The sequence below is a fragment of the Oncorhynchus mykiss genome, chromosome 18 (assembly GCF_013265735.2).
Source record: "Oncorhynchus mykiss isolate Arlee chromosome 18, USDA_OmykA_1.1, whole genome shotgun sequence".
NCBI lineage: Eukaryota > Metazoa > Chordata > Actinopteri > Salmoniformes > Salmonidae > Oncorhynchus > Oncorhynchus mykiss.
Window position 1 is genome coordinate 23,455,383 of NC_048582.1, and position 26,754 is coordinate 23,482,136.

General features: G+C 43.8%; 2 protein-coding genes across 5 annotated transcripts in view; both read right to left on the bottom strand.

Annotated features, from left to right (window-relative positions):
* Nucleotides 1–4,453: 4,453 nt before the first annotated feature.
* On the bottom strand, nt 4,454–23,183 carry LOC110496920 (augurin-A). Of its 3 annotated transcripts, none has more exons than XM_036952289.1 (7): nt 23,107–23,183; nt 22,929–23,022; nt 20,632–20,664; nt 10,125–10,227; nt 8,214–8,261; nt 7,479–7,639; nt 4,454–5,038 (listed from the first exon to the last, which is right to left on the bottom strand). In XM_036952289.1, exons 1-7 carry the CDS (start codon nt 23,166–23,168, stop codon nt 4,889–4,891), a joined length of 651 nt encoding a protein of 216 aa, XP_036808184.1. In that variant the 5' UTR covers nt 23,169–23,183; the 3' UTR covers nt 4,454–4,888. The 3 variants fall into 3 exon arrangements, with proteins under 3 accessions (XP_036808184.1, XP_036808185.1, XP_036808186.1); XM_036952290.1 differs by lacking the exon at nt 23,107–23,183 and adding an exon at nt 22,437–22,529 and having other exon boundaries at nt 22,943–23,080; XM_036952291.1 differs by lacking the exon at nt 23,107–23,183 and adding an exon at nt 22,437–22,529 and having other exon boundaries at nt 22,929–23,066.
* A 992-nt stretch (nt 23,184–24,175) lies between these two features.
* LOC110495851 (cytoplasmic protein NCK2) overlaps nt 24,176–26,754 on the bottom strand; it is a 62,124-nt gene continuing 59,545 nt past the window's right edge. For both annotated transcript variants that reach the window (XM_021571323.2, XM_021571325.2), the window contains exons 3-4: nt 25,686–26,440; nt 24,176–25,410 (exon numbers count right to left, since the gene is read on the bottom strand). In XM_021571323.2, coding sequence (XP_021426998.2) covers nt 25,216–25,410; nt 25,686–26,440 — 950 coding nt within the window. In that variant the 3' untranslated portion in view covers nt 24,176–25,215. The remainder of the gene's footprint in view (nt 25,411–25,685; nt 26,441–26,754) is intronic.

The following is a 26,754-nucleotide window of genomic DNA, read 5'->3' on the forward strand; positions in this document are numbered from 1 at the left end:
TCGTTTCAAAATTAATGTAAAATGACATGTTAGACCCTATATTCCACAGAGTAATTAAACACTCCAGTCTCCAAGTGTCTTGCTAGTATTTATCTACAACACCTGCCTCTTAGACCTCCTCATGAGACGGAGGGTTATTGAGTCCTCTGGCTCAGTCCTTGTTTCGCTCTGTAGCCTATGGCCATAGAATACACATCCTCCACTAAGCAAAGTGCTGATAAACAAACACAGATCAATTAAATGAACCCATGACCCCCCCGAGAGCTATGGCTCTGAAAGAGCATTTGTCTAATGAACTGTCATGTAGAAGCTATGTTGTGCTGATGGGAAGAGCTGTTTGCTGTGTTGTATGTGTCCCAGAGGCATGCATCCAAGGTTGTTGATTAAATAATAGTCAACATACCATTTTTTAAACCTATAATCCTTAGTTGCTACATCCATTTTTTGAGTTATAAAGTAATGATATATACCCATTGATTGTCAAAGAATATAACAAATGACTAATGAGCTTAGTTCAACTCTCATACCACATCAGAACCCAAAATACAGGCTTGTTTTACTCCAATGTCTGCAAACAACACTGTATAGCATAAAAACATGGTTCTAACTAAAATGTAAATATCATGATTAGTCAGTCCTTGCATCCCAAGCTTTTTCAATGAATTTGAGAGTGGTTATGTTTCTCCAGGCCCATCCCTCTGCTTTTTACTAAAATAGAGACAGGGAGATACTTTGTTATTTTTTCAATTAAGGATTCTAGCTTCAAGGCAATATATTCTCCTTGGAGTCTCTCATTCTTTTTTATAGCAGGTTTCCAGTTGCATGCATTCCAATTCTGGTGTCACCTCTATGCCCTTCCAGCACTCAAAGTCACGGGTGTACGAACAACCGGTCCTGGCAATCTAAAGTGAGCACACCTGCTTCCCCATCATTACGCACACCTGCTCCCCATTGTTACGCACACCTGCTCCCCATTGTTACGCACACCTGCTCCCCATCGTTACGCACACCTGCTCCCCATCGTTACGCACACCTGCTCCCCATTGTTACGCACACCTGCTCCCCATCGTTACGCACACCTGGACTTCATCCCCACCCTGATTACTCTCCCTTCATATATCCCTCAGTGAGTCTCAGTCATCAGGCAGTATTGGTTTTTGGTTACGTTTAGTATGCGGCTTCGGTTTAGTATTAACGGCATGATTATTATGAAATTCACTTTCTGTTCCCTGACTCCCTGCATATATGTTACATCTGATCCTGGTAGTGGGTACCCACAGGGATGAAGGTTTGTATTTTCACCCAGCACTAACAGACCTGATTCAACAAATCAACAAGCACCTTGATGAGCTGAATCTGGTGCGCTGGATGGACAGGATTGTGTATGCTACAGTGTGCTACAGTTTGCCATGTACTGTGTATTTAAATACTGTATTCTCGACAAAGCTCATTGTCATTTCTACTACTGTACTTTGCATTATACTGTAGTTACACTTTATACTGCACGTATAGATTGCATATGGATTACTGTTAAAGTGTTATTTAGTTTAAGTGGATTCGTTGTGATGTATCTAGATTATTATTTATTTTTTAAATTGTAATTTTATTGTTAGGAGCTAGTAACGTAAGCATTTCGTTGCATCCGCTCTAACATCTGTTAAAGTGTGTATGTGACCCATAAACGTTGATTCGTCATGCCAATGCCTCTTCATGTGCATATAAATCCTTCAACTTGGAAATGTTTGTGTGAAATATTGCAAACCTCAGTGTCGGTTTATAAATACAATTTGATTGATTTATCCCGTCAGCATGGTAATAGGTTATTGGATCTGCACTGTGCGGAGGATAAGGTGTGTGTGTGTGTGAGCCATTGGTGTAGGTTCATATATATGCACATGGACAGATGTGTAAGGGCAGGGGAAGAAAAGACACAATTCCCAGAACCCCCCGATAATAGCCTGAATGTTCTCCTCTGACAGCCATAATAGTCTAAAAGTATTTAATTAACATTTCTCAGAACTGTCCATTGTATCTAGAAAGAAAAGCAATCATGGAGTGGTTGAGGTTTCATGGTCAGAAGGTATAGAAAAATAATAGTATTTTATATACTACAACAGAGATGTGTTTTGTTTTTTTGAAGGCAGAAAATGGACAAAGGAAAATGACATTGACCCACGGCATAGTGTCCACTTGCGGTTCCTGGGCTCCAAACAGCCCTGAGGGATGAGATGTCTCTCGCTGCCCAAGCACTTTGACACCTAGTAACCAGAGCCATTACGCAACGAAAAACACATCAGCTTCCAGCCCACAAGACCCCCTTAAGCATTCCACAGAGAGGGACCATGGCTCTCTTGTTGCCCTCTTAAAAAGCACAAGTGTGCATCCCAAATGACACCCTATTCTCTTTATATTGTACTAGTATTGACCAGAGCTCTATGGGGGGAATAGGGTGCCATTTGAGACGTACTCTTGGAGGTGACATCATCCTATGGCATTCACTAACCTAATTGAACTTTTTCTTTATTTTCTATTATGCATATTTAATCATCTTCTCTCATATTGGGTGACTTAGCCTCCTGAGAGAATCCATAGTGATCTGTTGATGGCCTGTGTAGAGTAGAATAACAATGACAGAGAGATCCTGTGTCCTCCTAATATTTCTACATTATTTTACTTGTAGGTATGTGTGTACTGTTGTGAATTGTTAGATATTACTGCACTGCTGGAGCTAAGACACAAGCATTTTGCTAAACCCTCAATAACATCTGCTAAATATGTGTATGAGACCAATGAAATTGGATTAGATTCAGAGGAACAGGGGGAAAACAACCTAAAAAGTCTATGGAAAGGGAGTAGACCTGCTGAATGCAGTAACTCATGGGTTTTTATGATGGCCACAAATAACTGTAATTATGGTGTCCTTGATTTGTTGGTCACATGATGTCTTTCCTTATGGTTTGTATAGCCTTTATCTGTTGGGGCATCTATATGTTTATCCAAATAATGCAGACTTTACCATTTAAACTAATACTTCACAGCCAAACCATACGAGAAAGTAAATATTTGCGCTCAATTACTTTCCTTAACTGATCAAATGCATTGTAAACAACGTACATTTCCACACTAGACTAAACGTTTCTCTGTGAACATAATTCCCAGTTGGACGTGGCCTCATCTCTCATATGTGTGATTTCTTGCGCCTCTCTCTGGACAACATCTGAATAACACAGCACGGAGCAGAATGGAGCAGGATCAGAGACGCGTGTTGCTCATTCCAACAAGGACATGTGCGATAAGTGGAAGTGACACTCTATGGTGTTTTATGGAATCAAAACATTGAAATTAGTATGGATGTTATCACCCACATGTACATTATTATTCAAATCTATGACAGATCAACTTGTTTGTGTTATCAATTAGGGGCAGGAAATCTAACTGGCTGCGTGCGATAAGGCTGATTTGTGTGAATTAGAAAGATGGGAAACAGTGATGTATGAGTGTAGCTATTCTCAGAAGAAATATTCTGGCTTCTGTCCATGTGGTGAGCAGGGAGTGGTGTAGTGTTGACAGAGATGTAGTTTTGACAAGATGGTATACAGCTTATTTCAGAAATGACTTTTCGTAGCAGGTTAGGATAACTTATGAGATGTAAGCTAGGGATCTGAAAGCAATAACATACGGCTCAGAACTTTACTCCCGGTCCATACTGCTGCTGGTCTACAAAGTCGTGCCCCCCCCCCCCCCCTCTTCAGATTTGTTTAGTGTGTGTGTACAGCTACTGCAAAACGCAATAGTTCACTACAAGACTATGTCTTATCTGTAAGAGACGATGGACATGAACAAATCACTGACAGATATTCCATTGTGCTTCAGAGTGGAACATTTGTCATCCACTGTTGCTAGTTTCTGACTGTTTGACAGTTGTAAAAGGCAACCCTATCACAGGGAGCAACTCAAACACAACACACTTTAATTACACAATAGTAGCAGAAACCGTCCCAATCGGTCAGTGCTATCTGGGAACCTTGGGAGGTCCCAACTCAACAATGAAGTTGACATGTTAAATGGTTATGGTAAGGGTTAAGGTTAGGGTTAGGGTTAGGTAAGGGTTAAGGTTAGGGTTGTGTTAGGGTTTAGGGTAGGGCCATCCCAAGGATCCCGGATAGCACTAACTCAGTGGGACAAACCACAGGTTAGAAGGGATAGCACTCACTCCCTAGTTTCTCTTCTCTTTTTCTTCCATTAAACTGTTGACTGTGGTTGGTGCTGCCGTCTCCTCAGCTTGCTGTGTCGCCCCCCGTTTGCCATTATGCCACCACAATGTTTAGATTTTTTTTGTGTCAGTTTAGGGATAGATTGGCATCCAATCTACAGGCTGGTTGAGGTACTGCCTGTATCTGTACGGTCTGCTGGTTCACCACACACTGGACACAACATGTACAAGAGTCATGAATTATTAAAGGTTTTGACTGTCTTTATTTAGTTATTCAGACAGATCAACCCAATGCATTGTGGTCCCATCACAGCATGTACATCAGCAGGTCTCAATCTCCCAGACAGCAAAGGATACAAAGTAGAGACAGTGAAACCCAATCCATAGTCTGGGAGAGGCATGTCTTAGCTCTATTTCTTGCATTACAGAGATGGCTACATTACTGTAGGTGTGCAGAATAGCATCAGAGGGATAAGTTGCAGAAGGAAGAAGAGGGAATCACTTATGTGATTGGGACAGTTCAGCGATTTTACCTAACATATTTGTTTCCTTCCTTTGAAGTAGTCTTCAGGAAGGGAACACATATCTTAATATGTAAAATATCAGAACTATCCCTTTACGCTCATGTGATTTTTATGTTGAGACAGAGAAGCTGAGTAAATCACAGTGGGCCAATTAATAGTAGTCATAATTGACATTGGCGCCGTGTCTGTAGGAATCGGGGTCCTGGGGCCCGATGGGAGCGTTCTCGTCATAATGGTGCTGGCGACCTTGGTCTGACGACCGGGCCAGGTCCATCCAGTAGGACAGGTCAGTCTCAAGCCTCTGTGGGATGGATAGACAGCAAGAGATTAAACGTTAATGAAATCAAGCTAGAAGACTCGTGAACTTGTTTGAATGAGAGTGAACAGACAAGGTAGCTGTAGTTGGAGAGATCCATCTCAAGGACAACTGGAGATACAATGAAATAATATCATAGCAGATGCTTTGATCCAAAGTTTATATATATATATATATATATATATATATATATATATATATATATATATATATATAAAACTGGCAGCTTCATTAAATAGTACTCAACGTCAACAGTGAAGAGGAGACTCCGGGATGCTGGCCTTCTAGGCAGAGTTCCTCTGTCCAGTGTCTGTGTACTCTTGGCCATCTTAATCTTTTATTTTTATTGGCCAGTCTGAGATATGGCTTTTTCTCAGTCGCCTCTTGACGTTGAGACTGGTGTTTTGTGGGTACTATTTAATGAAGCTGCCAGTTGAGGACTTGTGAGGCGTCTGTTTCTCAAACTAGACACTCTAATGTACTTGTCCTCTTGCTCAGTTGTGCACCGGGGCCTCCCACTCTTCTTTCTATTCTGGTTAGAGACAGTTGACCAGAATGAAGGGAATAGTACACAGCGTTGTACGAGATCTTCAGTTTCTTGGCAATTTCTCACATGGAATAGACTTCATTTCTCAGAACAAGAATAGACTGACAAGTTTCAGAAGAAATTACTTCGTTTCTGGACATTTTGAGCCTGTAATCGAACCCACAAATGCTGATGCTCCAGATACTCAACTAGTCTAAAGAAGGCCAGTTTTATTGCTTCTTTAAATCAGAACAACAGTTATCAGCTGTGCTAACATAATTACAAAAGGGTTTTCTAATGATCAATTGGCCTTTAAAAATGCTAAACTTGGATTAGCTAACACAACGTGCCATTGGAACACAGGATTGATGGTTGCTGATAATTGGCCTCTGTACGCCTACTGTACATAGTAGATATTCCATTAAAAAAAATGCAGTTTCCAGCTACAATAGTCATTTACAACATTAATAATGTCTACACTGTATTTCTGATCAATTTGATGTTATTTTAATGGACCATTTTTTTTGCTTTTCATTCAAAAACAAGGACATTTCTAAGTGACCCCAAACTTTTGAACAGTAGTGTATATAATGTATGACACCAGTGGGAAATCAACCTAAAGTAGTGTAAACATGTTTAAATAGAAGCGGTTTTGGAAGGGACGGTGTGTGTGAGCTGGAGTATGACTGGCGTTAGAGGGCAACCTCACGTTCGTCTTGAATAATTAACTGACACGTTTTCTATTAGGCATTTCTGAAGTCAGGGGGCTTTATGTGGCGAGACGGTTTGGACAGGTCTGTCACTGTTGGACGATGGCCGCAGATGTGAGAATAATATTATGGCCCCTCATCGACTGATGTTGGAGCTGGGATGAACTGACACACACACACGGGGGCAGCTGCTGAGCCCGCTAGGAGACAGGTGTCACAGATACCGACATTAACCCAATCACACAGCTTCGCTAACTGTTATAAAAAAATATCAACACACACCTTATAATAGAGCTGTCTGGACAGTGGAGAGAGGTCACACACACACACACACACACACACACACACACACACACACACACACACACACACACACACACACACACACACACACACACACACACACACACACACACACACACACACACACACACACACACACTTTCTAATAGAACTGTCTGGATGGCGGAGTGGTTGCGTTGTGTTGCTAAGACATTGCTGTAGACGGGAAGTCATGTCTCTGTACAGCCTCTATGAGACTGAAACAAACACAGAGACTGACCTTTTCATATGTTCACCTATCATTCCTGTAAATGCCACCATGGGACTTATACAAGGATGGAAAAATAATCAGAGGTTCTATAACCATATTAAAGGGAAATAATTCAGATTAGATTAAAGGTACAAGGAACTAGGAACATAATAGGAATGTGCTTGTACTGTGCTCTACATTCTTCCTGTAAGTCAGTTATTTGTAATATCACATGGAATTGTATATTTAAGTAATAAGGCATGAGGGGTGTGGTATATGGCCTATACACCACGGCTAACGGCTGTTCTTCCGTCGTGCCTGGATACAGCCCTTAGCCATGGTATATTGGTCAGATACCACAAACAACTGAGGTGCCTTATTGGTATTATAAACTGGTTACCAACGTAATTAGAGCAGTAAAAATAAATGTTCTGTCAAACCCGTGGTATACGGTCTGATATAACACGGCTGTCAGCCAATCAGCATTCAGGGCTCAAACCACCCAGTTTATAATACATGATAGTATAAGCTGCAGTTGTAGTTTACTAGATCGGATTACTGTAAGGACTGTAGGAATGTTTTACTGACCAATGGGTAAAGCATCTGTGTGTGCAGAGTGCAGTGCATTGTGAAGGGTGCAGTGTGCAGTGCACCTACCGCCTCGTCATAACCCATGTGCATAAACTGCATGATCCATTGCTGCACATCTGGCCTGCTGCGGTCCCAGATGTTCCTCTTGGGCCTCCGTAGGGAGGTCAGGAACTCTTTGGCCTTGGAGGGGGTCATTGCCACCCCCACAGGCTTCATACCTCCGCCCACTACGGAAATACAGGCAGGAGAGGTTAAGGGACAAGTTGCGGATGTAAAGAAGTCAATAAGCACACCTGTTTGCCCACAGCAGGGTCGGAGGCAGGGGGAAGTGTGCAGGGAGCAGGGGAGCTGTCAGTGACTGAGAGACAGAGTGGTTCTGACCGACTAGCAGTAGCCAGGACAGACAGGAGAGGAGCCTAAGGCTGCATCAGCGACACTCTATAAATATCAACGGGTGTCTTTAGATTATTTATAAGACTCATAAAGGCATCATCATCTGAAACTGTCACTTATCAATCCAGACACGGATCCCACAGAGGACTGCGTGTGTGGAGGTCTGTCTGAACTTGACAGGGCTATTCCAAGCTAGACAAGTGTGAAAAGTTTACCGCCTGAGGTGGATTTGTCGATAAAGTTCTTTTTTTAAAACATTTTTATTGAACCTTTATTTAACTAAGCGAGTGAAAAAGGTGAATTGTTTTCCTGGCGTGTATGACGCAGACATATGTGGATGTAGTGTGGCTCAGTGTAGTCAGTGTGTGTGTAGCCTCAGCTGTGAGAAACAGCCATAATCCATATTACCATCTCTTTTCTTCAGTAGTCTGTGGAGCTTGCTCTCCGCTGTGCCATCTGTTGGAGACGCACAGACAAAAGAGGTTAAAGGAAGACAAAGCAGATATATTGTACTTGATCTAAACATTGCATCAGTTTGTATTAACTGTTATATCACTATTACGAAAGACGTACGCTGAGCGTACAACGTATTTGTATTGAGTTGCACCCCCTTTCGGCCTCAGAACAGCCTCCATTCGTCGGAGCGTGGACTCCACAAGGTGCTGGCCCATGTTGACTCCTATGCTTCCCACAGTTGTGTCAAGTTGGCTGGATGTTTTTGGGCGGTGAGCCTGTTTGTTTATTTTGAAGAACATTTGCCATTGTAACCTCACCCACCGAATGCACTCTTGACTCCTTTCAATGCGCACCACAATTCTGCTTCTCTGAATTGCCTTGTGAAAGCCTAACGCTGTAATGATCATATTTTATAATTTAGCTAGTCATGTTGGCAATAGAACACACTTTTAAATCATGCCCACCTGACCCAGATTGAGATTTAGAATGGATCGTTTGAGGATTGCGTAAACAACAACGGTAATTGTGTGATTGCAGGGTTGTGTTCCAAACGAAACAACTACAACTATGCTTGCTGTAGTTCCTCAATGGCACAGCTAAAAAAAACAACAACATAATTGAAGACTCTTCTTTGAGTCATAAAAGTGCATTGAAATTGCTTAGGAACCAGTTAGACCTCTCACTCAAACCATTTAAATGGTTTCGTCTTATGTTGCACCTACCCCACATTCTCCAGGAACATTATCATCATGTTACAGAATATATCCAGAGTATTTTCTGATTTCGTTTTCAACAAATATGGGGAAAAGTACAATAAAATGGACATAAAATCAACAGTGTAATGTTTGGATTCAGTCTTATGTCAGGTGTGCCCAATTTTGGTCTAATCATGTTCCCATTATCTCCAAACTGTTCCCTTTCAATTGTTACCATGGTTATGCATAGGCTTTGCATATTTATTCTGTCAGAAACATTTCAATGTAGCCCTATCCATACAGGCCCATTCCCACAAGTGTAAAGGGTCATGGACGTGTTGTATAAATGTAGTTCTTTAAATGCAGTGGGGGGTGGTTTGATGGCCGGTTAGAGAGGTAGTGAGCAGAGACCTTCTTCCTCTAGCTAGCAGACAGTAGACGGTGGGAGGGTGATATTCACGGACAAACAATGTGACACGAGGGTGTGAAATCCTCCCTCCAGGAGCTGTGGTTTGGTTTGACCTCCTTTTGTCCTCCACACGCAAATACTTCAATCCATCCCCCCCCCCCCCCCTTTTTTTTTAAACTCTCCCTCCCTCTTGCTATTCTCTTGGTTTTACCTCTCCTTTTTATCTCCCTCTCTCTTCTAACCATTATTCTTTCTCCCGGTGAGCTTCAAAAATCGAAGCTTCCTACAGAGCATCCAAGATGGTGGCTACAAGGCGGATAGAATAGCCACTGAACTCTTTCAAAATCAGACGTCACACTTGTCCTCAAGGAGAAGAAAAAAATCCAGTCTTGGCCGATCTCAGCAATTTCGAAAAAGAGTGAGATGGGAAAAATATTGAGACAGGCGTGCAAGGCCCTCTTTTCGAAAATCTCTATTCTACGCAACAATTTTGTCACGTGGCAACATACTACGACATTTGAATGCATCAACCTGCAAATGTACAGTATAAATGTGATTGGTCTGTGAGTACACTCAATCACAAATGTACAGTATACATGGAATTGGTCTGTGAGTACACTCAATCACAAATGTACAGTATACATGTGATGGGTCTGTGAGTACACTCAATCACAAATGTACAATATGAATGTGATTGGTCTGTGAGTACACTCAATCACAAATGTACAATATGAATGTGAGTGACGGAAGGGTTTTTACCTGAGTGAGCGCAGTAGGAGAGGAAGGCCGTTAGCAGTAGAACCTGCAGACAGAGGTTGTGGAAAGCCATGGTCTCCGTCTCTGTCCCAGATGACTCTCTGAGCTTCAGGAAGCAGTGGGTAGAAGACGCGGGAAGAGAATCAGGAGCAGTGGAAGCAGGAGTCTCCCCACAGGCCCAGAGAACAAACATTCCTCCCTGGAAGAAAACCTGCTTGTGCCGGTTCAGGAATGTCGTAAAAGGAAGACCCAGCCAAACAGACTCGGTCATTCTCTCTCATTCAATGTGTGGGTGATATGTTTGTTGGATGGGTAATGCTTTATTTGGATAGTCCATCTGTAGACACTCTACAGACGGTCTACAAGCTATTAGTAACACTTCAACTAACTATATACTAACCACAACCTTATCCTAGCCCTAAACTTAACACTTACCCTAACCCTGATTCTAAACCTAGCCCTAACCATCTGAGGCAGTTGCTAATCAACAGATAGTTTGTTGAAAGTATGTTTAGGGCTCCTGAGTGGCGCAGCGGTCTAAGGCATTGCATGTCAGTGCTAGAGGCGTCACTACAGACCCTGGTTCGATTCCAGGCTGTATCACAACAGGCCGTGATTGGGAGACCCATAGGGCGGAGCACAATTGGCCCAGTGCTGTCCAGGTTAGGGTTTGGCCGGGAAAGGCCGTAATTGTAAATACGAATTTCTTCTTAACTGACTTACCTGGTTAAATAAAAAAATCTAAAAATGAGCATCTGTAGAGAATGGACTTTTTGGGACTATCCAAATAAAGTGTGACTGAGCATTACTACATCTAGAGTAGTGTCCGTTTAAGATATTGTGCTTTCTCTTACTGAGATAATCTGATGTTTTTTCTGTCAATTGTCTTTACACAGAAAGTGGGAATTGTAACTGTCAAACAACTTGTCAAGCCTGATCAATGATGTCATGGAAACACAGAAGAATGTCCTCAAAGACAACGCAGAAAACCTCCATATCATATTTCCTCCACAACGTCGGCAGTAAATGATAGTTTTCCTGTGTGCTTTTTTTTCAGACCAAGTAGTAACTTAACAAATTGCATCATGATGCTGCAATCAACAAAATCGGGGACCATGTTTATGGAACACAACTCAAGGAAGTTTCCCCCTGGGGCATGTTTCCATGCAGAAAGAGCAAAATATCTCAAGGGAAGGACAGATGTTTCTGAACATGAAAAAACACATCCCCACAGAGAGAAAAAAAAAAACTTTTGAATTTCATTTCCTTAATTTACTTTGAAGTTTGTCGAAGCCCCAAGATCATGGAGACTAGTCCTCTCTACACAGGTAGGGGGCAGTACATTTGATTTCAAATTGTTCCAATTCTGCACCCTTTTTCCAGCACCAGTCAAAAGTTTGGACACACCTACTCATTCAAGGGTTTTTCTTTATTTGTACTATTTTCTACTTTGTAGAGTAATAGTGAAGACATTAAAACTAAGAAAGAACACATATGGAAACACGTAGTAAAGTGTTAAACAAATCAAAATATATTTTAGATTTGAGATGATTCAAATAGCCACCCTTTGCCTTGATGACAGCTTTGCACAATCTTGGCATTCTCTCAACCATCTTCATGAGGTAGACACCTGGAATGCATTTCAATTAACAGGTATACCTTGTTAAAAGTTAATTTGTGGAATTTCTTTCCTTCTATATGTGTTTGAGCTAATCAGTTGTGTTGTGACAAAGCAGGGATGGTATACAGAAGATGGCCCTATTTGGTAAAAGACCAAGTCCATATTATGGCAAGAACAGCTCGAATAAGAGAAAAGAAACGACAATCCATCATTACTTTAAGACATGAAGGTCAGTCAATGCAGAAAATGTCAAATACTTTGAAAGTTTCTTCAAGTGCAGTCGCAAAATCGCTATGAAGTCTCTTATGAGGATCGCCAGGCAGGGCCCCACCTGTTTGCAAACAATATAACAATATAAAAAAAACTGTCTAATTAAAGCTGCATAAATAAAGCCTGGGGTGGCAGGTAGCCTCGTGGTTAGAGCGTTGGGCCAGTAACCAGCAGGTAGCCTCGTGGTTAGAGCGTTGGGCCAGTAACCAGCAGGTAGCCTCGTGGTTAGAGCGTTGGGCCAGTAACCAGCAGGTAGCCTCGTGGTTAGAGCGTTGGGCCAGTAACCAGCAGGTAGCCTCGTGGTTAGAGCGTTGGGCCAGTAACCAGCAGGTAGCCTCGTGGTTAGAGTGTTGGGCCAGTAACCAGCAGGTAGCCTCGTGGTTAGAGCGTTGGGCCAGTAACCGGGAAGGTTGCTGGATCCAATCCCTGAGCTGACAAGGTACAAATCTGTCATTCTGCCCCTGAACAAGACAATTAACCCACTGTGCCCTGGTAGGCTGTCATTGTAAATAAGAATTTGTTCTTAACTGACTTGCCTGGTTACATCTTTTAAAAAAATAAAAAAATACAAACATGGTTTCTTTTTTGCTTTCTTGAGTAAGGCATCTCCAAAACGCAGGTGTTTCAGCCTAGGTCAGTGCTTTCTGTGGCGGTGAGGCAAGCCAGCAGAAAATACAAAGTATTGTGCCTGATTGGCTCAGTTTTCTGGCACTCATGGGACAGTACGTCACCCCTAAGTCTAAGGTTAAAGCTCTAAAAATGTTTCCCCTTGGGTTCTGCCATAGAGTTATATTAGAAGCGTCCATCCAAGAAGGCTCAAGGTCATTGGCCACAGATATAATGTGATTTGATGTCATTCTATCCACAGTAGCTTTGATTGGACTGATCATGTCAACATCTTACTTTCAAAGTCTTAGCTAGCAGTCATCATCATAAATCAAGTCGACAATCTACTAGCACATCCTTTTTAATCCTTGTCATATGAAGAGAAATAATGAAGAGAAATTATAGATGAAACGTATCGGTGTTCATCGGCCATTGAACATAAAGATTGAGTTGTTTGGAAGGAATCCGTGGCTAACTGCAAGCAGTGCAAAGCAATTAGTAACAGTAGCCTGCTATTCAATGGAGTGGCTGTGTGTTTTTTTCCCCAGAGTTCCCACCAGAGAATGACAGACTTTGATGACAAAACCGCCGCGCCACCTTCATGTTGAAGTGAGTACAGCACAACAAGGTGAGTCGAAAAAATGTATTGTATGCTGCTGCATAAATTATGTAATATGCCAGGAAGATATGTATACTGTAGCTAAGAAAGTAATACTCAGTGTATGTTGTGTTGTAAGTTGTTAGTAGCCCATGTGCCTCACCCTAATAATTTGGTCTATTTTCACCTCTTATTTTCGCTCGTCACTGTTCTGACTCGGTGGTGCTGCACACGTAGCCTATAACCTGTTTTTGAGAAATGTCATCATCTAATATTGTAAGAGGTTTCAATGTCTGCTTATATGCCCCCTTGATCTGACTTGGTGTACAGGGAAAATACTGTCAGAGCGGCCCATGTTTTGCATTCTGTCACTGTACATTTCAAAAGCGCTGAACATATAGTTATATTGACTTTGTCCTTCGTCGCTCGCTCATTAATGTCTTAATTGAAATTACGGAATGTCTCTTATCCGCTCATTGTTCCCTTAAGCCATAGTTTGTACATCTCACTTGTCAGTAGAAACCACATTTGTTTAAGCAAGTCAGCCGTATCAGTTGTTTTTTTGAACAGGCAGTCAACGAGACTGAATGAATTGTTTCGTTGCCAGACAAGGCTCCACTGCCAGCCAGGTGTAGCGGTGGTAAGGATTCACTCCATGGTGCAGGAACAGAAAGCTCTGCTGTTGGGACAGCTTTAACAGTTTGTGGGCACCGCTTGTCGCTGTTATAGTGTAATTAATGTATTGTTTAGTGTTGTATTGTTTAGTGTAGTGTCAACGCTAGCATGAATAAAAAAAATGTACATGCTAAAATCGCCACTGTAACAGACAAATCTCAACATCAACTGTTCAGAGGAGACTGCGTCAATCAGAGGCCTTCATGGTGGAATTTCTGCAAGGAAACCACTACTACACCAATAATAAGAAGAGACTTGCTTGGGCCAAGAAACACAAGCAATGGACATTAGACCGGTGGAAATCTGTCCTTTGGTCTGAGGAGTCCAAATTTGAGATTATTGGTTCCAACTGCCGTGTCATTGTGAGACGCAAAGTAGGTGAACGTTTGATCTCATGTGTGGTTCCCACCGTGAAGCATGGAGGAGGAGGTGTGATGGTGCTTTTAAGGTGACACTGTCAGTGATTTATTTAGAATTCAAGGCACACTTAACCAGCATGGCTACCACAGCATTCTGCTGCAATACGCCATCCCATCTGGTTTGCTCTTAGTGGTAGTAGTATCATTTGTTTTTCAACAGGGCAATGACCCAAAACACACATCCAGGCTGTGTAAGGGCTATTTGATCAAGGAGATTGATGGAGATGCATCAGATGACCTGGCCTCCACAATCACCTGACTTCGACCCAATTGAGATGGTTTGGGATGAGTTGGACCGCAGAGTGAAGGAAAAGCAGCCAACAAGTGCTCAGCATATGTGGGAACTCCTTCAAGACTGTTGGAAAAGCTTTCCTCATGAAACTGGTTGAGAGAATGTCAAGAGTTTGCAAAGCTGTCATCAAGGGAAAGGGTTGCTACTTTGAAAAAATACTAATATTTGTTTAACGCTATTTTGGTTACTACATGATTCCATATGTCTTATTTCATTGTTTTGATGTCTTCACTATTATTCTACAATGTAGAAAATTTTAAAAAATAAAGAAAAACCCTTGAATGAGTAGTTGTGTCCAAACTTTTAACTAGTACTAGTAAAAAATGTCCCTACTTTTGACCAGGTTTGAGACGCAAACTCAGGAATCTCCCAAAACATGACGGTCAACCAAGATGACACCCCCACGTTTAAGACATTCTGCAACCTCGTCCTTGTCTGGTCTCTGCTGAAGGTAGGAGAGCTGTTAAAGTCATTATAAGTGAAATCAATAATTGGATATATTACCATCAGTTCTCTTTCTCTTCAGTGCTGATGGGGACAGGAGGCAAGGCAACAATGTGCTCTCTTATTGTGTTGAATACCTCATTGACCCTCTCCAAAGATTGCAAATCAAGGAATGATGTGTTTGTTAGTGTGGCATTGTGAAAATGTATCAGTGTCTATTCCAGATTAGACAAACCATCTTTATCCTTGTCCCTAGGAGACATGGAACAGCTACTGGTCTATTTCTTATTGCGGTGTACAGACAGTATACCAGAAGTAAATTAAAAACACAGGACACAACTAGACTCACCTCTAGGCCTGTTGTCCGCCTCAATCCGAAATATTTATTAATATACTCAATAAAATTGTTCACAAGACAAAAATCCCCTGGCTACCAGTCTGTTGGTAAATATATACAGTGGGGAGATCAAGTATTTGATACACTGCCGATTTTGCAGGTTTTCCTACTTACAAAGTCTGTATGTCATTTTTATCATAGGTATCATCGTATGCATTTTATTGCATGACATAAGTATTTGATCACCTACCAACCAGTAAGAATTCCGGCTCTCACAGACCTGTTAGTTTTTCTTTAAGAAGCCCTCCTGTTCTCCACTCATTACCTGCATTAACTGCACCTGTTTGAACTCGTTACCTGTATAAAAGACACCTGTCCACACACTCAATCAAACAGACTCCAACCTCTCCATAATGGCCAAGAACAGGGAGCTGTGTAAGGAATAAAATTGTAGACCTGCACAAGGCTGGGATGGGCTACAGGACAATAGGCAAGCAGCTTGGTGAGAAGGCAACAACTGTTAGCGCAATTATTAGAAAATGGAAGAAGTTCAAGATGACGGTCAATCACCCTCGGTCTGGGGCTCCATGCAAGATCTCACCTCGTGGGGCATCAATGATCATGAGGAAGGTGAGGGATCAGGCCAGAACTACACTGCAGGACCTGGTCAATGACCTGAAGAGAGCTGGGACCACAGTCTCAAAGAAAACCATTAGTAACACAATACGCCGTCATGGATTAAAATCCTGCAGCACAGGCAAGGTCCCCCTGCTCAAGCCAGCGCATGTCCAGGCCCGTCTGAAGTTTGCCAATGACCATCTGGATGATCCAGAGGAGGAATGGGAGAAGGTCATGTGGTCTGATGAGACAAAATAGAGCTTTTTGGTCTAAACTCCACTCGCCGTGTTTGGAGGAAGAAGAAGGATGAGTACAACCCCAAGAGCACCATCCCAACCGTGAAGCATGGAGGTTGAAACATTCTTTGGGGATGCTTTTCTGCAAAGGGGACAGGATGACTGCACCGTATTGAGGGGAGGATGGATGGGTCCATGTATTGCGAGATCTTGACCAACGACCTCCTTCCCTCAGTAAGAGCATTGAAGATGGGTCGTGGCTGGGTCTTCCAGCATGACAACGACCCGAAACACGTAAGAAGCATCTCAAGGTCCTGGAGTGGCCTGCCAGTCTCCAGACCTGAACCCAATAGAAAATCTTTGAAGGGAGCTGAAAGTCCGTATTGCCCAGCGACAGCCCTGAAACCTGAAGGATCTGGAGAAGGTCTGTATGGAGGAGTGGGCCAAAATTCCTGCTGCAGTGTGTGCAAACCTGGTCAAGAACTACAGGAAACGTATGATCTCTGTAAATGCAAACAAAGGTTTCTGTACCAAATATTAAGTTCTGCTTTTCTGATGTATAAAATACTTATGTCATGCAATAAAATGCAAATTAATTACTTAAAAATCATACAATGTGATTTTCTGGATTTTTGTTTTAGATTCTGTCTCTCACAGTTGAAGTGTACCTATGATAAAAATTAGACCTCTGCATGCTTTGTAAGTAGGAAACACTGCCGATTTTGCCGGTTCTCACTTGTTCACCCCACTGTATATCATTGTCTATGGGATCAAATATTTCTCTTTACCTTGTTAGTAAATTAGATCCAATACATATACCAATGCAAGCATTTGATCACATTCCATTGTTTACTAGGGCAAGATGAAATTAATGAAAGTATTTCCCTGTGCTTCAAAGCAAGCCATCCTTCTGCGGGGGATGTTCAGTTAATGGTAGATTAGGCTTTCAGGGAGCCACTGCTTCACCCACTGACAGGACGCTATGGCAAACATCTGTCAGCGTGCAGACTGACTCAAGACACACTGAGAGAACTCAGCTGCTATGGCTTGCATGTGGCTTGCATGGGAGTCACACTCCAGACCCCTCTGTCTGTAAGGCACATACACGCAGGGGACAATCCCCTTGTGATTAGCATGTGATAATCTGTGAACAGCATTATAAACTGGGATGGAACACACCTTAACCTTGGAGTTTGAATGGTTTGCCTGGCACGTACCCTTAGAGTGAGAGGATCAGTCTGTGATCCTGTGAGAAGAAGGAACACCTGCACTCAGCGCAGGCCTGGTCTTTGCTGTGAAACAGGGTTCAAAGAGAAGACAGAGAGATGGGCGAAAATCTCTCTCTTGCACACACACACACACTGGGGGAATAACTAGCACTTAAGATGGGTAGATTCTGAGAAATAGGAGAAAGGTCACGCTTCATGAGATTTGTACATAACACACAGCATCTTAATGCTCCTTTGGTGTGTGATTTCTTAGAGCTGTCAGCCGTAGATAAGTGTTTAGGTGTACTGTGTATCTACGAGGATGATACACACTACACCATCTTAACCTGACACCATCTCTACATCCACCTATCCCCTCCGTCCATCTGTTACCATGGCAACTGGGGGAGGGCTTGTTCTTTAAAGTGTGTGTTCATGGTCAAATTTCCCCCCATGTTGCATGATCAACCCGCACCCCACTACACAGCATGCCCTATGCCCTGTCACCACAGGCCACTTCACAGCATGCCCTATGCCCTGCACCACTACACAGCATGCCCTATGCCCTGCCACCACAGGCCACTACACAGCATGCCCTATGCCCTGCCACCACACAGTATTTCATATTCACTGCCTCTCTCTGATCTCTCTCAGCCAGCATGACATGCAGTTGCTGCCTGCCAGGGGAAAGAACACACAGATATGAAGAGGGAAAAAATGAATTGGAGAATTCAAACACATCCACATCACTGCTCTTTGAATCACTCAATAGTAAGTTACAGACATCTCTGGTATGTGAATTTGCGTAGGGACGATTACACGGATTAAGCAAGTTATTTTTAGTTCAAGAATAAACTAAATCTGTGTTCAGGAAACTAGACCCGAGTAGTAGGTTTAAGCAAGCCAGGATTCTGACAGACAAACATGTTGATAGCTGCTGCACGATTGTACTTTTCCATCAATCAATTGTTTAACCATTTTAAACTTGTGCACCAAGCACATCTTCTGAGAGGAGAGCTTTGCATGCAACGGCTGTTCAAGACAAGTTTAAAGAAACAGACTTTTCACAAGAAGTAAAGATCCAGGGCCCTGGGAGTTTAATTGGGTCGTAGAAAGGCGGTTTCACACACAGAACACATACAGATGTATTGTTCATGGACACAAAACAAGGCAAAGTCAAGTGTATGAGAGACCTGATCTGGTGTCAACATGTGTTCTCTGTCTATCACACATACAGAACTGAGCATCAGATGACCTCCATGCAGAGGTACGTGTCACTATATGTCTTTTCAAGGGTCCTCTGAGGACGTAGAGTAGGCCTCTATATACAATTTGGTTGGTTCCAGTTCATATCATAAAGCGTCTCAGAGTAGGAGTGCTGATCTAGGATCCGTTTTTAATTTTAGATCACAATTCATTAGATTACATGGACAGGGGGGCCTGATCCTAGATCATCATTCCTACTCTGAGTCTCTTGATACAGCCCTAGATCTAAGCTCAGGTCCCCCCCCCCCCCCCCCCCTTATCCATATACTCTTATTATTTTGGATCTAAAAAAGGCTAAACTGATCCTACACCGGTTTTTATATACATCGTTGTTGTTGTTGTTGTTGTGGTGGTTCCTCACTCCTCGTCAGGGTCGGACAGCTCATAGCCCAGGCAGCTGGCGGAGGGGAAGTGAGCCCAGAAGGTTCTGGACAGGTCTTCAATCTTCTCATAACCAGCATGTTCGCGCAGAGCCTCCACCCAGCCGAAGAAGTCAGAGGTGGTCAGAGCCCAGTTGGGCATGCTGCTGCTGGAAAACCAATGAGAGCACGAGAATGGATGAGGATGTCAAAAGGGAACCAATCAGAGGTTGAGTGAATGATACTGCACTTCACTAAGACTGGACACATGACACAACTTGACATGTTGATAGCTGTTTACTACATACATTATTTTCAGTGTAATACACAATCTGTATTCATTGATTATACATGTGTGTTTGTGACATTGATAGAACCACCGTACGGAACCTTTGCTGAAGGGAAGTCTGCCTCACCAATGGGAAAATCTACACTGCAATTTTCCCACTTCCCAGCCTTCCTCCCTGCTACACCAACCATAACAGCCTCGTTCATTTCTCAATGTTCACCTCTCTGTCACCCCTTCACTACAACCTGAGCTTAAGCCGCATTCCTTTAACCAAAGTCAATAAAATACCTTGTAAAAAACGGCTTGTCTTCGAATTGAAACCAAAGCCCCCGTTGAGCATCTCAGGCTTATGGTTGATTAAAGACCAGTCTGGAGCGAGTGGCTCCGGACATCCCCTAGGCCCAGAGATGGGCCTCCCACTGTGGGGTGATGGGAGAGAGGGCCAGGTACACGCTGGGAAAGCAGGCTGGGACAACAACACTCCACAGCTCCCAACTCAAACATAACAACGGTGTGAGTGAGAGACTATAGAAATATGATGATAACTGAACACCACCATGTAGTGTGGCGGCACCAAGGAAGTCTTCTCTCACATCTGTCCCTCTGACCTCTCTCCTGGCCTCTTGCTGTGTGTGTACATACACTGAATGTACAAAACATTAAGAACACCTTCCTAATATTGAGTTGCACCCCCCACCCCACCCATCCTTTTGCCCTCAGAACAGCCTCAGTTCGTCAGGGCATGGACTCTATTAGGTGTTCCACAGGGATGCTGGCCCATGTTGACTCCAATGATTCCCACAGTTGTGTCAAGTTGGCTGGATGTCCTTTAAGCGGTGAACCATTCTTAATACTTACGGGAAACTGTTGAGCGTGGAAAAACCCAGCCGCATGGCAGTTCTTGACCAACTTAAACAGGTGCACCTCACACCTACTACCATACCTGTTTGTCTTTCCCATTCACCCTTTACATGGCACACATACACAATCCATCTATGTCTCAATACTTCTTTATCCCGTCTCCTCCCCTTCGTCTACACTGATTTAACAAGTGACATCAATAATGGATCACAGCTTTCACCTGGATTCACCTGGTCAGTCTGTCATGAAAAGAGCAGGTGTTCTTAATGTTTTGTTCACTCAGTGTATGTCTTCAAGCTACAGTTGCACAACTCAACATATTGAAATGAACATTGCTAGAGTTGGTTTGATTGAATCCAACCCCATCTTGGTAACCCCTGGTTACCCAATCTCCCAGTAACACACACTCACCTTTGCCATCTTCTCTGGCTGTTTCCTCAGGCCCTGCGTTAGAGGGAGAAAAGACAATAACTATTCATACTGAAGGCACCCAATGGGCCTTCATGGTGACTCACACAGCCCTGTTGATGGGTGACTTGTGACAAAACAGAGATCAAGTGAATTAGTCTAGCTAGTGTTCTCAGTATTAAAGTGGATTTCATTGTACCAATCTCTCCTTCTCACTAGGATTGAGGAGTGCTTTTTTAAAATCTGTCTATCAACTCCCCCCCCCCCCCCCCCTCCCTCCATCTTTGTCTCTATCTCTGACATTGCCCAAAACGCTGGGCAGGCAGCAGCAGATTAACAGACGGGGGTGTTGCAGACAGAGAGAGGGAGATGGGGGCAGCGAGGTGGAAAACAGGGGATGAAGAGGATATGGAGCGGCTGACTGCTAAGTGCTGCGCCTGGCCCTGGACTGCTCTGACATTCAGACATTCACAGCCTTTATTAAATCTCCTCAGAGGATAGGAAGGTCGCGGCAGATCAATGAAGAAGTAAGTAAAGGCCAGTGGAGAAACACAAACCTGGGTTCAGCTACTATTTGAATACATTTCAACATACTTTATCTGGGCTTGATTGAGCTTGCCTGGCACAATAGAACCAATAGAATAGAATAGCCGGAAAAATACAAACCCTGCCCATCTGGCACTCCAGGCAGACCGAAGCAAACGCTAAACGTATTGGAAAAGTCTTGAATAGTATTTGGACCCAGGTCTGGGAGGATACACAGAGGAGGGGAAAGATAAATGCTCAGCTTGGTCAACAGAGACTAGAGAGAGCTAAGCAAGGTAGGCACACAGTGGAGTACTTCTACTGTCTCAATGAAAACAAAAGAGGGAGAGAGAAAGCGAAAGAAGGGAATGAACTGCGACTGGTCTATTCTGACCCACATAACCCACAACCAGCTGCTTTTCATCAGAACAACGCCATTTCCACTCAATCAAATATCTCGGAGTGATGTTGTGACAAAAGCTCTGTCTCTCCGAATAGCCAATACTGCACATGCATTATGTAGTCAAGGCAAGCAGGAAGAAGCTCTATTCAATTAAATATACAGTACTGTGGTGTGTTGTTGAAGAAACGGTACCAACGGTCCTTATACCAATACAAAGAACACTGTGTATCATGGGAGGGCATCCGTTTCAGTTGAAAGAAAAACCTTCAAAACTTTCTCCTCGTATTCCACAATAAAATCCAAGTTGACAGAAAAATGTGTGACTGTAAACAATGTAAAGAGATATGTTGAGTACTAAACTTCATATTTGGTGCATCGAGACAGAACCCAGTAAAAACACTATAATCAATAACTGTCTTATGTGTTGCTGTTGACTGTACCGGCTGTTGAAATGTCAGAAGATTACATTCCTAGTGAACTAATGGACAACATTCCCTCAGGGGAAACAAACTGTATCTCCAAGGTAATTAGTTCCAGTTGACGGTTTCTGAGAGTTGCTCCAGACTGTGGTAAGAGACAACAGCAGGCCAATAACAGTCTCATTCAGATGTAACATTCAACATCTCAATAGTGGAGGATTCCTCTCTCCATCTCCTCTTATCCATTTATAGCACAAAGAGCAGAGAACCCAGTAGAGTGGTAGTGCACTTCTCTTTTCTCAGTTCTTTCCCATCAGCCCACAGGGATATTGGAGAGATGAATTGAAGAGAGGCCGCCACCACTTCAGACTTGAGTTTCATCCAAGTACACCTCACAATCCAATACGAACCGTATGCACAAAACAGGTTCAAATGACGTTGAAGAGATGTCTTGTACTCACCCGGACCGTCATGGTTGCCTTCCGTTATCACTGATGAAAATGACACAGGCTCGGAGGCTCTCACCACTGTGGAGTCCTAACAGGCTGACTTACCTATTAGAGAGAGGAGAGAGCCAGCAGGACGACCCAGAGCAGCATTGAGACACAAAGACGAGGCATGGTTCTGCACGGCGGCAGGCCGCACAGACAGAAACACAACCACAACCTGTGAGAAATTGTCACAGCGTTTTACCCCCCCCCCCCCCCCCCCCCCACACACACACACACAGAGTTCTGCTTGTTCTGTAACATCTTAAGGTTCATCTTGGGGAGAGGAGTTGTGCCAGAGAACGAGACAACAAAGTAGGTTTGAATCAAGCAGGAGGACTAAGAGCTACATTTAACATTTTGAAGGTACATTTTGGATTTTGCAGCAGGTGCAATGTTGGCATTTCCCCCCCGAGTAACAAGATAAATCACCCAAAACAAAATCAATAAACAATCTTCATTTACACTGATACAGGTACCTGGTGCTGGATCCGGGCTCTTGGTCCTCTTGCTCTGGGCGTGTGTGTGTAGCGTGTGTATGTCCAGATATGCCGAGACCCTGGATGAGAGGACAGATACAGTAAACAGAGCTGTCCAGGATATGTTGGTCCTTCACACTTCAGATCCACAAGCCATACCTTACCTCCGAACCCACCGCCCTCTCTTTCCTACCCAGTCTCCACTTCTCACACCTGAAGCAGGCATGTCAACGGACTGAAAGGCTTCCTTTGTGGACGAAGGGGGAGACGGAGGAGAGGGGAATGTCAACACTCTTACCCTTCACCAACTAGGTCCGATGCAGACAAATTGTACCCGTCTAGATAACTTACCATTGCTGATGTACCCGAGCATGACAATCATGTACTGTTGCAGAAAATAGTATTTGTCTGTTAATGTCGTCCATTCATCTAATAAAACTCAATTATCAATCATCCTTTCATGTACAGTAAAACGTTGGATCAATACCTGCACATCTTGAAAGTGACAAAAGCTCAAAGAAAATGGATGCATGTGTGACGTCTGCTAAATGGCACACATTATAATATTAGAAAAGACAAAACTATACAAACACCACATAGTCTTACACATACCACAACTGTGAGCCAAGGACTGCGTTCTCTCTCGGCTCCTCTTTATGTACTTCTACACGGTCTCAACCAGACGACCACAATGGAGGCCTCAAATACAGTCCACATTCACCTCCGTTTGTCCCTGAGGAGTTGTACAGGAGCATTACGTCTCGGCAACACCTGTCTTGGATCTGGCTAGCTATATCTACACTCATTTATCTCTAGGAAAGAGACAACATGGCTACCATGGGTTAGGTTGTAAGGTATCTGAAGCAGTGTCTGCTTCCCAAATTACATCCTATTACCTAAATAGTCCATTACTTTTGACCAGGGGCAATTTGGGACAAACCATATTTGGAGACAAACTAGATCTCCTCCTCATGCCGTATCGGGATTAAGGAGAGGCATTCCAAACGTTCTGATAAGACAGGAAGCAAGCAAGCACTTTTGTGGTTACCTAAGCTCTTGCATCAGGATGGGCCCTCAGGTCCTGAAATGACGAAGTCCTACCTGCAGTAACATTGCCATCTGCTGGTAGAAAATGGTAAATACAGAAATGCAATTCGAATGTATTCTAATTGAACGAGATTGAACAATATTTTAAAAACGTGAAAGGGAATAAAATGACACTGCAGACAAATGTGCAACCAGAAAGCTTATTTCGGCAAAACTTTTAATTGAACAAAAGTATTTCAATCCTCAGTCACCACACCATCTTGGAGTACAGTACCTTCCGCTGTATCTAATCATATAATATTCACCTTATTCTTCTTTTTAATATATACATACACAGCTGAAAACAAGATTTAAATAACAGTGCTCAGTAACATTAAGACACAGTTTTTCATTTTTAAAAGCAGGAAACTAATTTTGAACAGACTTTGATTGGCAAACAGACAACCAACTAAACGTTTTCCTATCGCTCTTGAATCTCCGTCCTCGGTCAGCGATGTTTCCACTCGGACGTTGAGGAAAGCAGTGGATTCGAAGAGAACGTTAGGGGCACATTTGAGCAGTATGGGGGTGTGGCACATGGTCGGCGGTATACATCCACGGACATTCAACGCGCAGCTTCCTGACCGTGTCCATTCCACAATACACCTACAGAGGGCGTCCTTTCCTCATCTGGTTAATGCAGTACCATTTGTGGTGCCTTTCTTTCTGGTACAAGAGTCTATGGAAACGTAATACTACTTTCTGCAAGGGACGGGTCACATTAAATATTCACTTTCATAGCGTATGTAGCTGTTGTGAAGGAACCATTGACTGTAAATCCCCATCCGTGCTCACTCCAAAAACCTAGGAGGCACCGGCAGGGCTTTTACTAGGAGGTGGAGTTGTCAGCCAAGGCAAAGAGCGGGTGCTTACAGACGGGCCCTTACTGAAGCTGTTCTCTGGACACTTCTGGACAGGACTCAATGTCATTATTCTGAAAGGAATCTGAGCTACGGTGGCCAACATGTACCATTTGAGTCTCTCTCTGTGCTAACTGATTCTCTGTTGAGTTTATGGTGACTTTTAGCACCTGTATTGAAGGGTCATGGGCAGACCAGGGGATATTGCTGTGCCCAATCAGTCAGTCGCAAGTCCGGTAATAAGGCTTGTTATTAGGCCAGGCCGAGCACCGGGGTCCGGAGTGTGTGTGTGTGTGTAAATGTATGAACGCGAGAATTTGTGTGTGGTCACAGCAGAGGTTTGACCAGGTAGAGTTTGTCTCCATGTTCACTGGTGAAGATCGGGGCTTTTTTGTAATGCTCCACCAGTTCGTCCATGCTGCTGAAGCGTCTCTGGCCGATACAGTAGACCCCCTCCGCCAGCGCAACCTTGAAGTGCTTGTTCTTTCCCATCGCCTTGAGGGACACGGAGAAATCACTGGGCTGGGAGAGAGAGAGAGAGCGAGAGATAAGAAATGGATGACTATTGCCATGGAGTTTCATTCTTAAGCCACTAGAGGGGGCCTTAGTTCTACTGTAAAGTCCACCCATCCCACTGAATAATGTACGATTTCCCTCAAGACAGCTTTCCCAATAAAAACAGCTAAAAATACAGTATGATAAAGCTATTGTAAACCATAGACTACATTATCATATTAATAATAAGAGACACGAAAATCAACTGTTCCACCAATCACAATACTCTATCGACCACTCACCGATGATTCGCTGTCTCTGACCAGGAAGTCTCCCTGACCTCCTCTCTCGTTGAGCGCACACTCTGCCTGATGCCTGGTCACTCCCCCATAGTACCAGTCCTTCCCGGCAAACTTTCCCACGCGGGCCGGCCCTGTGTAGTTGATCTGGGGCGAGTGGGGGCCCGAGCCCATCCCACCCCCGGGGGCTGGATCGTCGCTAAGTATAACCACATAGTTCTTTGGCACCAGGCCCACCTGTTCACGGGCGTTCCGACACCGCCACCACTCAGGGTCGTTCTCCGGTTTCTCCAGCACCTCCATCACCTCGCCCTTTTCAAAGTTCAGCTCCTCATCGGTCACAGAGCTGAAGGGGTACAGCGTCTGAACAGTGTGGATCGCCCTGGTGGTCCCGTTGGTCACCCCTCCCGACCCTGCCCCCTGTCCTGGGTAACCTCCGCCTAGGTCCCCCCAGACGGCCTCCTCCTCTCCCTCCTCCAGGACATAGTTAGAGGGGAACCAACCTACCCGACCTTCAGAACTCCCTCGCCACCAGCCGTCGCTACACTTCTCCATGACAATGACCCTTGACCCCTTCACCAGTGTCAGCTCGTCTTCCCGCTCCGCCGTGTAGGCGAACTTGACCAGGGCTGGGATGCTGAGGTCATAGATACGCTCGGCGCTGCTACCTCCGCCACCATTGGACGGGTACTCTGCGTCCGTGCTGGGTGTTGGAGAGGCATCGCGCGCACTCGTCTTCCTCTTCGTCTTCCCCAGGCCTTAGAGAGGGAGAGACAGAGAAATAACTTGGTACAATAGACATATATTTATACCACAAATTGAAGATCTCCGCAGTAGTTCCACGACAGAGCAGAATAACATAGTAAAAAGCCCTTCAACATATTAGGTTAAAAGTCCTGAGATGAAAATGGCTCCAAACAGAAAGCCCTACGTGGTCATTGAGATTGAGTAGGCAGCTACGCTACTCCAACAGCAGCCTTCAAGTGAGGTGCAGCAGCAAGCTGAGCTAATTAGCTGCTAGTACTGCTGGTAGAGGACGGTCCGGGGTTAGGAGGTCACCACTTCTCTTTGA

Coding starts and splice junctions, on each gene's coding strand:
- LOC110496920 (XM_036952289.1), bottom strand. CDS start 23,168: ATGCCTGCTTCAGGTGTGAGAAGTGGAGACTGGGTAGGAAAGAGAGGG. Junction 10,228..20,631: donor AGCCAGAGAAGATGGCAAAG/GTGAGTGTGTGT, acceptor TGCTTCCTGAAG/CTCAGAGAGTCATCTGGGAC. Junction 8,262..10,124: donor CTCCTACTGCGCTCACTCAG/GTAAAAACCCTT, acceptor CGTCTCCAACAG/ATGGCACAGCGGAGAGCAAG.